The following is a 13,791-nucleotide window of genomic DNA, read 5'->3' as shown; positions in this document are numbered from 1 at the left end:
GTAGCAACTGGTTTAGCTCTCCCTTCTATGATAACTCCTCAGATTATTTCTTCTTCCTATTGCTCTTGTTCCGTTAATTCTAGTAACTTTTTGCACATTTCCTATTTGAAACAGTGCACCCTATTAAAATGATTTCAGAAGCACATTTAAAATATATTATTTGAATAAAAGTTGCTATGCCATTTGTAAAATGTATCATTCATTTTTTAAAGGCAAATCACTAATCTTTTGGAAGACCTGAAGAAAATGGAAGACCATGGAAAAACTTCATGTGAAGAAATTGTTAGAAAACTTCACTCCATTGAATATGCAAATGAAACTCTCAATCTTGAGAATACAAAATTAATATATATATATATTTATATGCATGTACTTGTACATGTATTATATAATGACAACTTAGTCTACTTAGTAGAAGTAGCTTGAAGTAATAAAGTATGTGTAGAATAGTGCTTTTATTTTATTTTGTCCTTTATGCTTCTCAGAGTATTAGAATATCATTATAATGAGTGACTTCTAAAACTGTCTGTTTCTAAATATCTGTATTACATACCCATATATACATACGCATGTATTTATTTTCCAGTGTTTGTAATTGATACACAAATACATGTTAAAAATTTGTTTTCAAGATACTAAATAAGATTTATAAAGTTAAATAACTCTGTGTCCCGACTTAAAAAAAAAAAAAATATTTACTGTCTGATTTTAGTAGTTAAGTGAATCATCCAAAATCATGTTAACTTTAATGTATAAGATTATTTCTAGGTGTCATGGTTACGACAGGATACAACGTCTGGCCTGGTCTGTTTGAAACCAGAAAGTATGTTCTTGGCTGCTTCATAACCAGAAAGAATTTTCCAACTTAGTCAAACCCAAGGGGTGATTAGTTTGTGTGTTTAACAGAGAAGGGATGAGAAAGAAGCTTTTTCTTTCTGAGAAAAAAGATATTTAAGTTTTTCACCAACCAGATGAAACTTGACTAAAGGTGATGGCATCACTTTTGCTTCCATAATACTACCTTTAGAGAACATAAAATAGAAGATAGAAAAGAATCTTTTTAAACCATGAGATAAAATTTGTGTACACAGGATAAGTAACAGTGTATTAGTAGCTTAGTGTACATTTTAGAGAAACTAGTAAAATAAGCATCTAACATTCTTTTGCTATGTTTATAATAGTTTGATTTTACGACTGCATTTAGACTTAGCTTAAAACATGTACATTTATTCTGTGTACTGAGAAGTCTTTAATATAGATAGTTTATGTGATGCTTGAGAGAAAAGTTACCTTTAATGTTAAAAAAGAAGTGCTAAGACTTTATTTCTTTCAAGAATTGTTTTATTTTGCATTAGAAATTTATTCATTTTCTTTTCTTGTAAAAATTATTACAATTACTTGCTGCTTAAAATTTTGTCGACATTATGTAAAAATTATAATGTACTGCTTTTATGAGTTTGTTTATGAGAAAAAAAAAGTAATTTAAAAGATTATCACCAAAGAAAATCATCATAACAAAATGATGGCATTCCAGGCTTTAAGTTTCTTAACTGTTATTTAAAAAGATTATTTCTAGAAGAAAATTGGAGATGCACCCAAATCTCTTTACCTTTTTCTAAACCTTTCTTTCTCTACGTATGGAAAGTGCCGTGTACCAGAGAGAGGATTTTATTCATTGTATGTTTTGGCATATTTCCCCAGCGGCCAACTTATTTTCTAGTACTGATCTGTCTTTGTAGGAGATGTACAGTGTGTAGTAATTAAAGGTTGATTAATATATATGACAGAAAGGCAACAGATTACCCAAGCCCAAAAGATCTTTTTCCTTCATTGGTTTATAAAGTTGGTAACTTTTCCCATCATGGTTCCCTTTAGATTAGTAGGCAAGGCCACACTCATCGGTCTCAAATCCGTTGTGTTCTAAATGGGAAGACTCAATCAGTTTGAAGTGGAGGACTTGAAATTGACAGTCCTGTTGCCTGTGATCATTTAGGAATGAGCGGAGCATTCCTAAATGACCACAGGCAACACATGACAGGAAGCAACAAGATACTACTTTTCTCACCTTTAACTTATTTAGTGATACAGTTATTTTTGCCCACATTTTGTCAGGAAAGATAAAAGAAATCAAAGTTATAACTCACCTTAATTAAGTTTTTAATAGTTACATTCAGAATGGGATTTTTTCTTTAGAAAATTTCTTAAATCCATTATAGTCCTACCAAGCAATATGAAATTCTTGTGTTTTCTTTATAAAATTTTTCGATAAACATAGTTACTACTACTTCTGATTGTCCATTATCCCGAATTATCTTGGAAGGAAGAATACATACTCATTATGGTAAACTTGGAGCCCTGGTGGGCACAGTGGTCAAGAGCTTGGCTGCTAACCAATGATCTTTAGCAAAATTTTACTTATGTATGATATTGTTTGATAATTTCTGCATCCTATTGGATCACCTTTCTTTGGAATGGGTACAGATACAGATCTTATCCAGCCAGTTGGCCAGGTAGCTGTCTTCTAAATTTCTTGGCATAGATGAGTGAGCACTTCCAGAGCTGCATCCGTTTGTTGAAACATCTCAATTGATTTTCCGTCAGTTCCTGGAGCCTTGTGTTTTGCCAATGCCTTCGGTGCAGCTTGGACCTCTTCCTTCAGTACCATTGGTTCTGATCATATGCTACCTCCTGAAATGGTTGACTGTCAGCCAATTCTCTTTGCTACAATGCTTTGTGTATTTCTTCCATCTTCTTTTGATGTTTCCTGTACTGTTTAATATTTTCCCCGTAGAATCCTTTATTATTGCAACTTGAGGCTTGAATTTTTTCTTCAATTCTTTCAGCTTGAGAAATGCCAAGCGTGTTCTTCCCTTCTGGTTTTCTAACTCCAGGTCTTTGCACATGTCTTTATAATTCTTTACTGTGTCTTCTCGAGCCACCCTTTGAAATCTTCTAATCAGCTCCTTTACTTCATCCTTTCTGCCTTTTGCTTTAGCTCTTCTGCCTTCAAGAGCAAGCTTCAGAGTCTCTTCTGACATCCATTTTGGTCTTTTCTTTCTTTCCTGTCTTTTTAATGACCTCTTGCTTCCTTCACGTATGATGTCCTTGAGATGTCATTCCACAACTCCCCTGGTCTTCGGTCATTAGTGTTCAATATGTCAAATCTGTTCCTGAGATGGTCTCTAAATTCAGGTGGGATATACTCAGGTCATACTTTGGCTTTCATGGACTTGTTCTAATTTTCTTCAGCTTCAACTTCAACTTGCGTGTGAGTAATTGATGGTGTGTTCTCCAGTAGGCCCCTGGCCTTGTTCTGACTGATGATATTGAGCTGTTCCATCGTCTCTTTTCACAGATTTAGTCAGTTTGATTCTTGTGTATTCCATTTGGCAATGTCCCCGTGTATAGTTGCCGTTTATGTTGTGGAAAAAGGTATTTGCAGTAAAGAAGTGGTTGCTCTTCCAAAATTCTTATCATGTGATCTCCTGTGTCATTTCTATCATCAAGGCCATATTTTCCAACTACTGTTCCTTCTTTGGAAACTTGGTGGCATAGTGGTTAAGAGTTTGGGTGCTATCCAAAAGGTCAGCATTTTGAATCCACCAGGTGCTTCTTGGAAACCCTGTGGCAGTTCTACTCTGTCCTCTAGGGTCACTGTGAGTCAAAATCGACTTGATGGCAATTTTTTTTTGTTTGTTTGTTTGATTCCTCCTTCTAACGTGTGGGGAGACCTTCTTCAAAACAGGTTAAAGCTTTATTTTTTACATTTAACTCTTTAATTCATTTTGATTCATTTCTAATGTTGTGTTGAGGCAAGTAGTTAACCCAACACTAAAAATGAATCAAAATGAATTAGAGTTAATTGTAAAAAATAAAACTTAAAAATTTTTTCCTAATAATTAAACAGTATTATTACCATTTAGTGACCCATGTTTTCCCCATTGATTTAAAAATATTACTTGTATATATACTAAATATTATTTTTGTCTTTTTATTTTCTATTCAATTGATCTTTTTGTTGTTTGTTAGTATTTTTAACAATTTTAGTTCTTTTTACATTTTAATATCTAAAAGTACAGAGATTCCCTACTTAGTATTTCTTTCAAAATTTTATTACCTAGTATTTTCTATTTATTCTGCCATATGAATTTTAATTTTCTCATATACCCAATGTTATACTTTTGTTGAAATTGTATTAAAACTTTAAATTAATTTGGAAGAAACTGATATGTCAACAGTATTGAGTCTTCCTATACACAAACATGGTCTATTTTCAAGTCTTTTTTTTTTTATGGTCATAGATTTTAAAATATACGTCCTGTGTCTTTTTTTAAAATAATATTTTATTGCGTTTTTGGTGAAAGTTTATGCAGCAAGTTAGCTTGCCCTTTGACAGTTTCCACACAAATTGATCATTAGTGTCATTTTTTACATTAGTTACATTTTTACCTTGTGTCAACATTCTCATTGTGTTCTGGTTGTTCCATTTCCAGTTCTCCAGTTTCCCTTCCCTCTTATCTTCTCATCTTTGCTTTGAATTGAATGTTGACCTTTTGGACTCATACAGGTGTATTTTTAGTAGCACAACAATCTAATGGGTAGTAACTTTTATTTTGTGTGTCACTCTGCTTTTCTGTTATGAGGTGATCTCAGGATAGTTTTGGTTCAAGGTTTAAAGAGTGTCTCAGGACAATAACCTCAGGGAGTCATCTTGTCTCAGGCGGTCCAGTTAGTCTGGCCATTTTTAAGAATTTGAGTTTTGTTCTGCATTTTTCTCCCATTATAACCAGAATCATCTATTGTGTCCCTGGTCAGTTCGGTCAGTGCTGGTAGCCGGGCACTGTCTAGTTCTCCTGGTCTCAGGAAAGTTGAGGTTGCAGCTCGTGTAGGCTGTCAGCTTTGTATACTTGTTTTTTCCTGTGATTTTGATTAACTTCTTACTCTTTTGCTCCTGACAAGCAGACACCACTAGTTGTATCTTAGATGAACGCTCCCAAGCTTGTAAGACCCCAGATGCTACTTGCTTCACTGGCATGAACTTTGTGAGCTATGTTATGCCAATTGACTGAGTTGTCCCATGAAACTATAGTCCTAAGCCTTCAAACCTAGTAAACCAATCTCAGAAGGTGTTTGGTTATGTCTGGTGAGTATCTGTAATTGTGTTTTGAGTGACTGTGTGTGTCTGCCTACATATATCTGTATTTACACATACACGTAGACACTTCTATCTGTTCTCATGTATGTGTACACCTCTGCCTACCCATATATGCATATGCCTATACCCATCCTTGGAAACCCTGGGTGTGTAGTGGTTAAATGCTGCAACTGCTAACCAAAAGGTCGGCAGTTAAAATCCATCAGGCGTTCCTTGGAAACCCTGTGGGTCAGTTCTGCTCTGTCGCATAGGGTGGCTATGAGTCAGCATTGACTGGACGGCAACAGGTTTGGTTTGGTTTTTTTTTTTAATACCCATCCTTATGTGATCCTAGACTCATTTTTTTGTTCTTTGTTGGATTGTTGCTTTCTTATATATGTCAAATTCTTTGGTACAGGCATCCTTTTCTCATGAGCGCTTCTTAGCGGTGTCATTTATTTGGTCATATTGTGCTCACTACACTCACATTCGGTGCCACTTTTCCCATCACCAAAAATAACAAGTATTTATGATCTAAAGCACACTTCCCCTTCCCTCTCCTCCTCCCCCAGTAACAACTATTGGTCTTTATCTATGTCTATTCTTGTCTTCTTTTAGAAGAGAGATCATACAATATTTGTCCTTATGTGCTTGATTTACTTCACTTAGCATTATGCCCTTCAGGTCCATCCATGTTATAATATGTTTCACAGACTCCTCGTTGTTCTTTATGGTTGTGTAGTATTCCATTGTATGTATCTACCGTGTTTTGCTTATCCATTCATCCTTTATGGACACTTTGGTAGTTTCCATTTTTTTGCTATTGTGACTAAAGCTGCAGTGAACATAGAAGTGCATATATCTGATCGTGACACTACTTTTAGGTCTTTAGGGTATATTCCTAGGAATGGGATTGCTGGATCATAGAGTAGTTCTGTTTCTAGTTTTTTGAAAAAGCACCATGCCATTTTCCATAGTGGTTGTACCATTTTACAATCCCAACAGTAATGGATAAGAGTTCCAATCTCCCCACAGCCTCACCAGCATTTATTGTCATCAGTTTTTTTAATCAGTGCTATTTTAGTCAGGGTGAGGTGGTACCTCATTGTAGTTTTGATTTGCATCTCTGTAATGGCTAATGGTCATGAGCATCTTTTCACGTGTTTGTTGGCTGCTTGGATGTCTTTGGTGAAAGTTCTATTCATGTTATTTGCCATTTTATAATTGACTTGTTTGTCTTTGTGTTGTTGAATTGTTGAAGTTTTCTATAAATTTTGGTTGTTAGACCCTTATCTGATGTGTCATTTCTGAAGATTTTTCCCGGTCTGTAGGTTCTCTTTTTTACTCTTTTGATGACATAAGTTTTTAATTTTTATAAGGTCCTATTTATCTATTTTTGTCTTCTTCTAGTCATGCATTTGTTGTTATGCTTGTTATCTTATTTTTATAAAAGGTTAGGTCCCATAGTTTTCTTCCAGGAATTTTGTAGTTTTAGGTGTAACATTTAGGTCTTTGATCCATTTTGGGTTAATTTTTGTGTATGGTGTGAGGTATGGGTCCTGTTTCATTTTTCTGCAAGTGAATATCCAGTTTTGCCTGCACCATTTATTAAGGAGACTTTTTCCTAGGAATGGACTTTGACCACTTCTTGAAAATCAGTTGTTCATAGATGGCTGGGTTTAATTATGCATTCTCAACTCTATTCCACTGGTCTATGTGTCTGTCTTTGAACCAGTACCAGGCTGTTTTGATTACAGTGGTTGTATAGTATGTTTTGATATCAGGGAGTGTGAGGCCTCCTGCTTTGTTCTTTTTCTTCAATATTGCTTTGGCTATTCAGGGTTTCTTTCCATTCTTTATGAAGTTGGTTATTAATTTTTCCATTTCAGTAAAGAATGTTGTTGGGATTTGTATTGGGATTGCATTGTATCTGTAGATCACTTCAGGTAGAATTAATGTTTTTACTGTATTAAGTCTTTCATTCCATGAGTATGGGATGTCTTTCCATTTTTGTAGGTCTCTTTTAGTCTTTTGTAGTAGTGTTTTTATAATTTTCATTATATAAGACTTTTATGTACCTAGTTAGGTTAATTCCTAGGTATTTTTTAGTTTTGGGACAATTGTAAATGGCTTTTTGTTTTTTTTTTCGGCGTAGTCTTTGTTAGTGTAGAGGAATCCAGCTGATTTTTCTGTGCTGATCTTGTACCCTGAAATATAGCTGAATTCTTCTATTAGTTCCAGTAGTTTTTTTTGTTTGTTTGTTTGTTTGTTTGTTTTTTTGTGGCATCTTTAGGGTCTTCTATTCATAGGATCATGTCATCTTCAAATAGAGATAGTTTTACTTCTTCCTTTCTGATTTGAACACCTTTTATTTCTCTTTCTTGTCTTATTGCTCTGTCTAGGACTTCTAGTACAGTAGTGAATAAGAGTGGTGATAACGGGCATCCTTGTTTCATTTCCGTTCCCAAAGGGAAGACTCTCAGTGTTTCTCCATTGAGTGTAATGTTGGCTGTTGGTTTTGCATATCTGCCCTTGATTATATTGAGAAATATCCCTTCTATTTCAATTTACTGAGGGTTTTTATCAGGAAAGGGTGTTGAATTTTATCAAGTGCCTTTTATGCATCAATTCATATGATCATATGGTTCTTTTCCTTTGTTTTATTTATCTGGTAGATTACATCAATTGATTTTCTAATGTTGAACCACCCTTGTAATCCTCGTATGAATCCAACTTGATCATGGTGTATAAATTTTTGATATGTTGCTGAATTCTGAGGGCTAGAATTTTGTTGAAAATTTTTTCATCTATGTTCATGAGGGATGTGGGTATGTAATTTCTTTTTTTTTTTTTTGTGATGTCTTTGCCTCTTTTAGGTATCAGGGTTATGTTGGCTTCATAGAAGGGAGTCAGTAGTGTTGTTTCCTCTGCTATGTTTTTGAAGAGATTGAGTAGAATTGGTGTCAACTCTTCTCTGAAGGTTTGGTAGATTTCTCCAGTGTAGCCATCTGGTCCTGCACTTTTTTATTTTGTTGGCTTGTTTTTTTTTTTTTTTAATGATATCTTCAGTTTCTTCTTTTGTAATGGGTCTGTTTAGGTTTTGTACTTCTGCTTTTGTTAGTTTAGTTAGGTAGAGTGTTTCTAGGAATTTGTTCATTTCATCTAGGTTTTCAAATTTGTTGGAGTACAATTTTTCATAGTAATCTGTTAATGATCTTCTTTATTTCGGTTAGATCAGTTGTAATGTCTCCAGTTTCATTTCTTAATTTGCTTATTTGCCTCTTTTTTTTTTTTTTTTCTATTGTCCCTCTGGCCAGTGGTTTGTGTTTTTACTGATACTTTCAAAGAAACAACTTCTGTTTTTGTTGATTCTTTCTACTGTTTTTCTATTTTCTATTTCATGTATTTCTGTCCTGATCTTTATTATTTCCTTTTTTCTGGTAGCTTTTGGCTTATTTTGCTTTTCCTTTTGTGTTTGTTCATGTTGTCAGTTTAGGTTATTGATTTTGGGTCTTTCTTCTTTTTTAATGTAGGCATTTATTGCTATGAATTTCCCTCTGAGCACTGCTTTTTCTGTGTCCCAAAGGTTTTGATATGTTGTGTTTTCATTTTCGTTTGATTCTTCTATGACCCTATAGTATTTTTAGTAGTGTATTATTTAGTTTCCATGTATTCATCTTTTTCCTTATTTTTCCTGTTGTTGATTTCTAGCTTCATACTTTTATGATCCAAGAAGATGCTTTGTATGATTTCAGTCTTTTTAACTTTGTTGAGACTTGTTTCATGCCTAGCATATGGTGTATTCTGGAAATGATCCATGTGCACTGGAGAAAAATGTGTATTGTTTTGTTGATGGGTGGCGTGTTCTGTATATGTCCGTTAGGTCCAATTGGCTTAGCTTATGGTTTTATTTAAGTTCTCAATGTCCTTAGTGATGTTCTGTCTAGAATTGAAAGTGGTGTGTTGAAGTCCTCTACTATTGTTGTGGAGTTGTCTGTTTCTCTTTTCATATTAATAAGTGTTTGTTTCCTGTATTTTGGAGCATTGCTGTTAGGTCCATATACACAGACAGTCCTCAGGTTACGAACGTCCATCTTTCTTATATACAACCCATAGTTAAGAACCAACTCCCATAAAGCCTATTATATTAAAAATTTGAGGTACATACAATGGTTTGTAATAACAAACAGGTGCTACTTTGCAATGCACATCAAGACATTATTATTATTAACGTATTATTATGTTAAAGATGTTTTAGTATATCTGGAGGTGTTTCTTTAATGTTTTTTATGCATGCAAAGGTACACTGTTTACTGAGACAAGCATTTGACTAACTGATGTTAGATACGAACCATACCTAACTGTTCTGACTTATGTACAAATTTGACTTAAAGACAGATTTAGGAATGGAACTTGTTTGTAATCTGGGCACTGCCTGTATTTATGATTGTTATGTCTTCTTGCTGGATTGACCTTTTTATTATTATGTAATGTCCATTTCTTTTTTGTTAACTGATTGCATAGAATATTTTTTTCCATTCTTTTATTTTCCATCTGTTTGTGTCCTTATGTCTAAGGTGTGTTAATTGTAGACAGCAAAAGATTGATTGTGCTTTTTTTTTTTTTTTTTTTTAATCCATTCTGACACTCTTTGCCTTTTGCGTTTGGAGTTTAGACCATTTACATTTAAGGTTATTAGTGAAAATGAAGTGTCTATCTTGTTCATTTGCTATTTGTTTTTTGAATGTTTCATATCTCTTTTTTTATTCTTATTTTTCTGTTTTTGTTTGTATTTGGCTGCTTTCTTGATGAGCCTTTTTGCTTTCTTCTTTTCATATGTGTGTTTTTTTTTTTGGTGATTTCTTAGTGGTTACCACACATTACATTACACAACTTAGAATTGCAACAATGTTTAGCATATGAATGACAGATAACATACAACCTTAACATATTAAATTTATTCTTGATATGCTCCTCCCTCCCTCATTTCTGTTAGTGAGTTTCCATTAACCTCATTGTACATCCTATATCCAGTATATTGGCTTTGTACCTGTTACTTACAATCTTGATTTTGTATTGTTTGCAGGATTATGTTATTGGGTTTATTCCCTAAAAATATCATGGACTTGGTCCTTATGATTGTGTTGTTGCATTTTTTGGAGGTCTCACATTTTTTTTTCCCTGTGTATAGATTCGAATATTTGTTTAGTGTTCTTACCTTTCCATCTGAAGTATCCCCTTGAGTAATACTTGCAGAGCTGGTCTGGTAGTGGCAAATTCCCAGAGCTGCTTTTTATTTGAGAATGTCTTGATTTCCCCCTCATTTTTGAATGACAGCTTTGGTAGGTACAGACTTCTTTGCTGGCAATTTTTTTGTTCAGTCTTTTATATATATCGCTCCCTTGTCTTCTGGCCTCAGAGCTTCTGGGGAGAAATCCACACTGATTCTTATGAAGTCCCTTGGTATGTTATATTGTGTTTTTCTCTTGCTGCTTTCAGAATTCTCTCGTCTTTAGTTTTCAGGAATTTTATTAGGATGTGGTACAGAGTTGACCTTTTTATATTTCTTCTAATTGAGGTTTGTGTAGCTTCCTGTATTTGCAGGCTTAGTTCTCTGTCCAGGTCTGGAAAATTCTCTCCAATTATTTCTATGCCTTTATTGTCATGGTGCTCTGGAATTCCAATAATTCTAATGTTAGATTTCTTAATTGAATCCCATATTTCCTTTTGGCTTTGTTCACTTTTCTTCTTTTCTCTTGTTTTTCTTGAGACTTGGTAAGTCCAGTTTTTCTTTCTTCTAGTTCACTTAGTCTATCTTCTGTCCAACTCTGTTGTTGAGTGTTTCTCTTGCTTTTTCTAATTTAGTTGCTTTATTCTTCAGTTCCAGTAGTTCTCTGTTTTGTTTTGTTTTTTAAGTTTTCAGTTTCCTTGTTGAGGCTCTCATTTTGTTCCTCCATTTGTTTCCTGATCTCCATTATTTTGTTTTCTGTGTGCCGTTTGCTTTCTTTAAACATATTTAGCAACACTGTCTGAAAATTTTCTATTTTTTGCATTGATCTTGCCGCCATAGGAGAAATTTCCTCTTCTTCACATTTTCCTTTTGATTGGTCCTTCTTCTCTTGTGAGTTTGTGTGTTTTACTAATTTTTGTTGAACTTGGGCCATTTTGGTATCTTTTTTTTGTTTTAATAGTTTAAATTCTGATTTATGATTTTCATGGGAAAATTTTCTGATTATACTTGGTTGATTTCACTCCACTATATTCTCCTAAGAGCCATTAGAGAGCACTCTTACCCTTATATTTTTGTCAGCACTGATTCAGGAGTTCTGGGTGCTTGGGCTCTGAAGTTCAACATGCATGCGTGGCGGATTTTAGCTGGCCACAGATGCTGACGTAAGTGGTGGTGTTCAGCTTTCTTGTGGTGACGGTGGGGAGGGCTCTATGTCTTTTCTTCACAGGCACCTCTGCACAGGCTGTCTCATGGTGTCCTGCTGTGGGCAGGGAATTAGCCGTTTTCCTCTGTGTCACCTGTTTAAAATATCCCCCTAGTCCCGGTGACTTTTCAGTACCTCCTAGTCCTAGTGTCTGTCTGTCTGGGATGGCAAGATTCAACAGTACTTTCTCACAGCACTGTGAACTCCGTTCACCCCCTCCCAAGTGTGTGGCCCATTAACTCCCATGGCCAATATGCGCTGCCTTAGAAATCAGGCTACAGCTTTTTCAATTTAGCTTTCATTCTGTGTTCTTTGGGGTGTTGCCCTACCCTGTCCCAAAAATGGCTGCAGTGAGTGAGTGCTCCATGCTAGAGGGTAGGTTCTCCCAGCTTCTTTGGTGTCCTCCAATCCTCTTCTCCCTGTTTCTGGACTCACCTCAACTCTCTCAGCCTCAGCTGCTGTCCAGAGTTCTGAGATCTCAGTCTGTGTTTGTTTTTATTCCTTGTTCAGTGGGTTTGTTGCTGGGGGGTAGATGGGAGTCACCACTCACTTTGCCACCTTGCCCCACTGTCCTGCATAAGTCTTATTAAAATTGTTCATAAGTATTACTCAAACTTTTTGAATTCTTAAATTTTAGATGGTAGTTGTATGTAATCAAAAGTAATTATTTTATTACCTGCTGATAAATGAGTTATGTTTTTATAATCCTATAACACTGGAGTGTAAATGTATTCTAATGACTTATAAAATCTATTTACATATTCCTTGCTAGACTATGCTTGCTGCTTTAAAAGAAAAGACTGCTTCTGTTGAAAATGAACTTATAGAATTGCAAGCAGTAGAAAATCAACAGAAAAACCTTATTGAAGTATATAAAACTCAGGTGACCATTGCATTTATTTTAATATTGATTTAATTTGGTAGACAGTTTAAAGCACCTCACTTGTTTGCAATTGAAATAAGCAGAATTGAGAGAGGTGAGGCTATTATTTTCTGATAGGATACAAATGTACCAAATATTTCTTAAGGTCTTCTATACTTTTATAAGTAGACTATTGTGCCAATTCCTGATTCAAGCTCTGCCTGTGTATATATTGGATATTCCTAAAGCTAAATTAAAATTAATTACATAAAATATTGTAAACTTTAATATATATTCTGTTGATCTCAGTTACATTTGTTTGTCATCTTGTATATTTAATGATGTTGATTTGAAATAATGACTCTTTCCCAGTGAGTAAAATGACATGATTTTTCTCACATGAAAGACCTAGAAAATAACATATGACAATATATATGAAATAGAGCATCTGTTCAATGGTAATTTATAGAAAAGCTTTGTTTTAGAAATGTAATATTCAGTAAAAACTTCATTAAAAAGTTGAGACTTATTCAGGTCTTTGAATGATAGGTAACAATTAAGCTAGTCAATATAAGCCTTGACTTAATGGAAGAGTTTGAATTAAAGAATAGTGAACTATAAGGGTAGAAATTTAAAGTGAATAAAGTGTAGAAGTAGAAAGGGACTGAATCTGGATGAATTAGATGAGGAAAATGGAGTTGAGACATCTAGCTAGAAGTCATCCAGGCTGAAGGTTAGAATGGAGGATGTGATAGACTGTGGGATGTGTTGAAAATGTCACCTAGGTTTTCCAGTGTTGGCTGGGTTTAGTCCTTTAGCAAGAATACTGTGGATGAGTTACCGTATTCTAGGCACTAGTCCTTGTACATAGTGCTCAGATATTTTTTTCTTTTTTTATCAGAGTTTTATTTGGGGTTGGGAGGAGGAAGGGAGTAATAAGAATGAATGGGAGTTTGGCCCAGAGGCTGATTCTTTAAAGGGACATTGACGTATAGATCCGTGTAGTCTTCAGAGCTCACATGAAGAGTCTAGAAGTGTTGATGGGAGAAGACGGATAAATTGTAAGAGGATTGTGGATTATAGTAGAGTATAAAGTGATTACCATATTTAAAGAAGGAATAGCATTAGATAAATATAATGGGGATATTGATAGGGAAATGATGATTTGTTTAAAATTTAAAATATAAACTTTTAGCTTTTTATTTCATGTTATGGTCCTAATATTGAAATTACTCATGTGGCTCTAATGAGATATTTTATTTTCAGGTACAAAAGTTGCAAGAAGCAGCTGAAATAGTGAAAAGCAGATGTGAAAATTTACTACATGAAAATAACCAAATAACAAAAAACAAAAATAAAAA

General features: G+C 34.4%; 1 protein-coding gene across 1 annotated transcript in view; it reads left to right on the top strand.

Moving 5' to 3' along the window:
- ODF2L (outer dense fiber of sperm tails 2 like) overlaps positions 1 to 13,791 on the top strand; it is a 58,842-nt gene that overhangs the window by 35,441 nt on the left and 9,610 nt on the right. The window contains 3 exon segments of the mRNA XM_023730499.1: positions 213 to 346; positions 12,339 to 12,451; positions 13,697 to 13,791. The exon segment at positions 13,697 to 13,791 is cut by the window's right edge and continues 8 nt beyond it. Of these exon segments, the coding sequence (XP_023586267.1) occupies positions 213 to 346; positions 12,339 to 12,451; positions 13,697 to 13,791 (342 nt within the window).

Source organism: Trichechus manatus, unplaced genomic scaffold (genome assembly GCF_000243295.1).
Source record: "Trichechus manatus latirostris isolate Lorelei unplaced genomic scaffold, TriManLat1.0 scaffold00003, whole genome shotgun sequence".
In the NCBI taxonomy this organism is placed as follows: Eukaryota; Metazoa; Chordata; class Mammalia; order Sirenia; family Trichechidae; genus Trichechus; species Trichechus manatus.
This window is presented reverse-complemented; position numbering and strand designations above follow the sequence as displayed.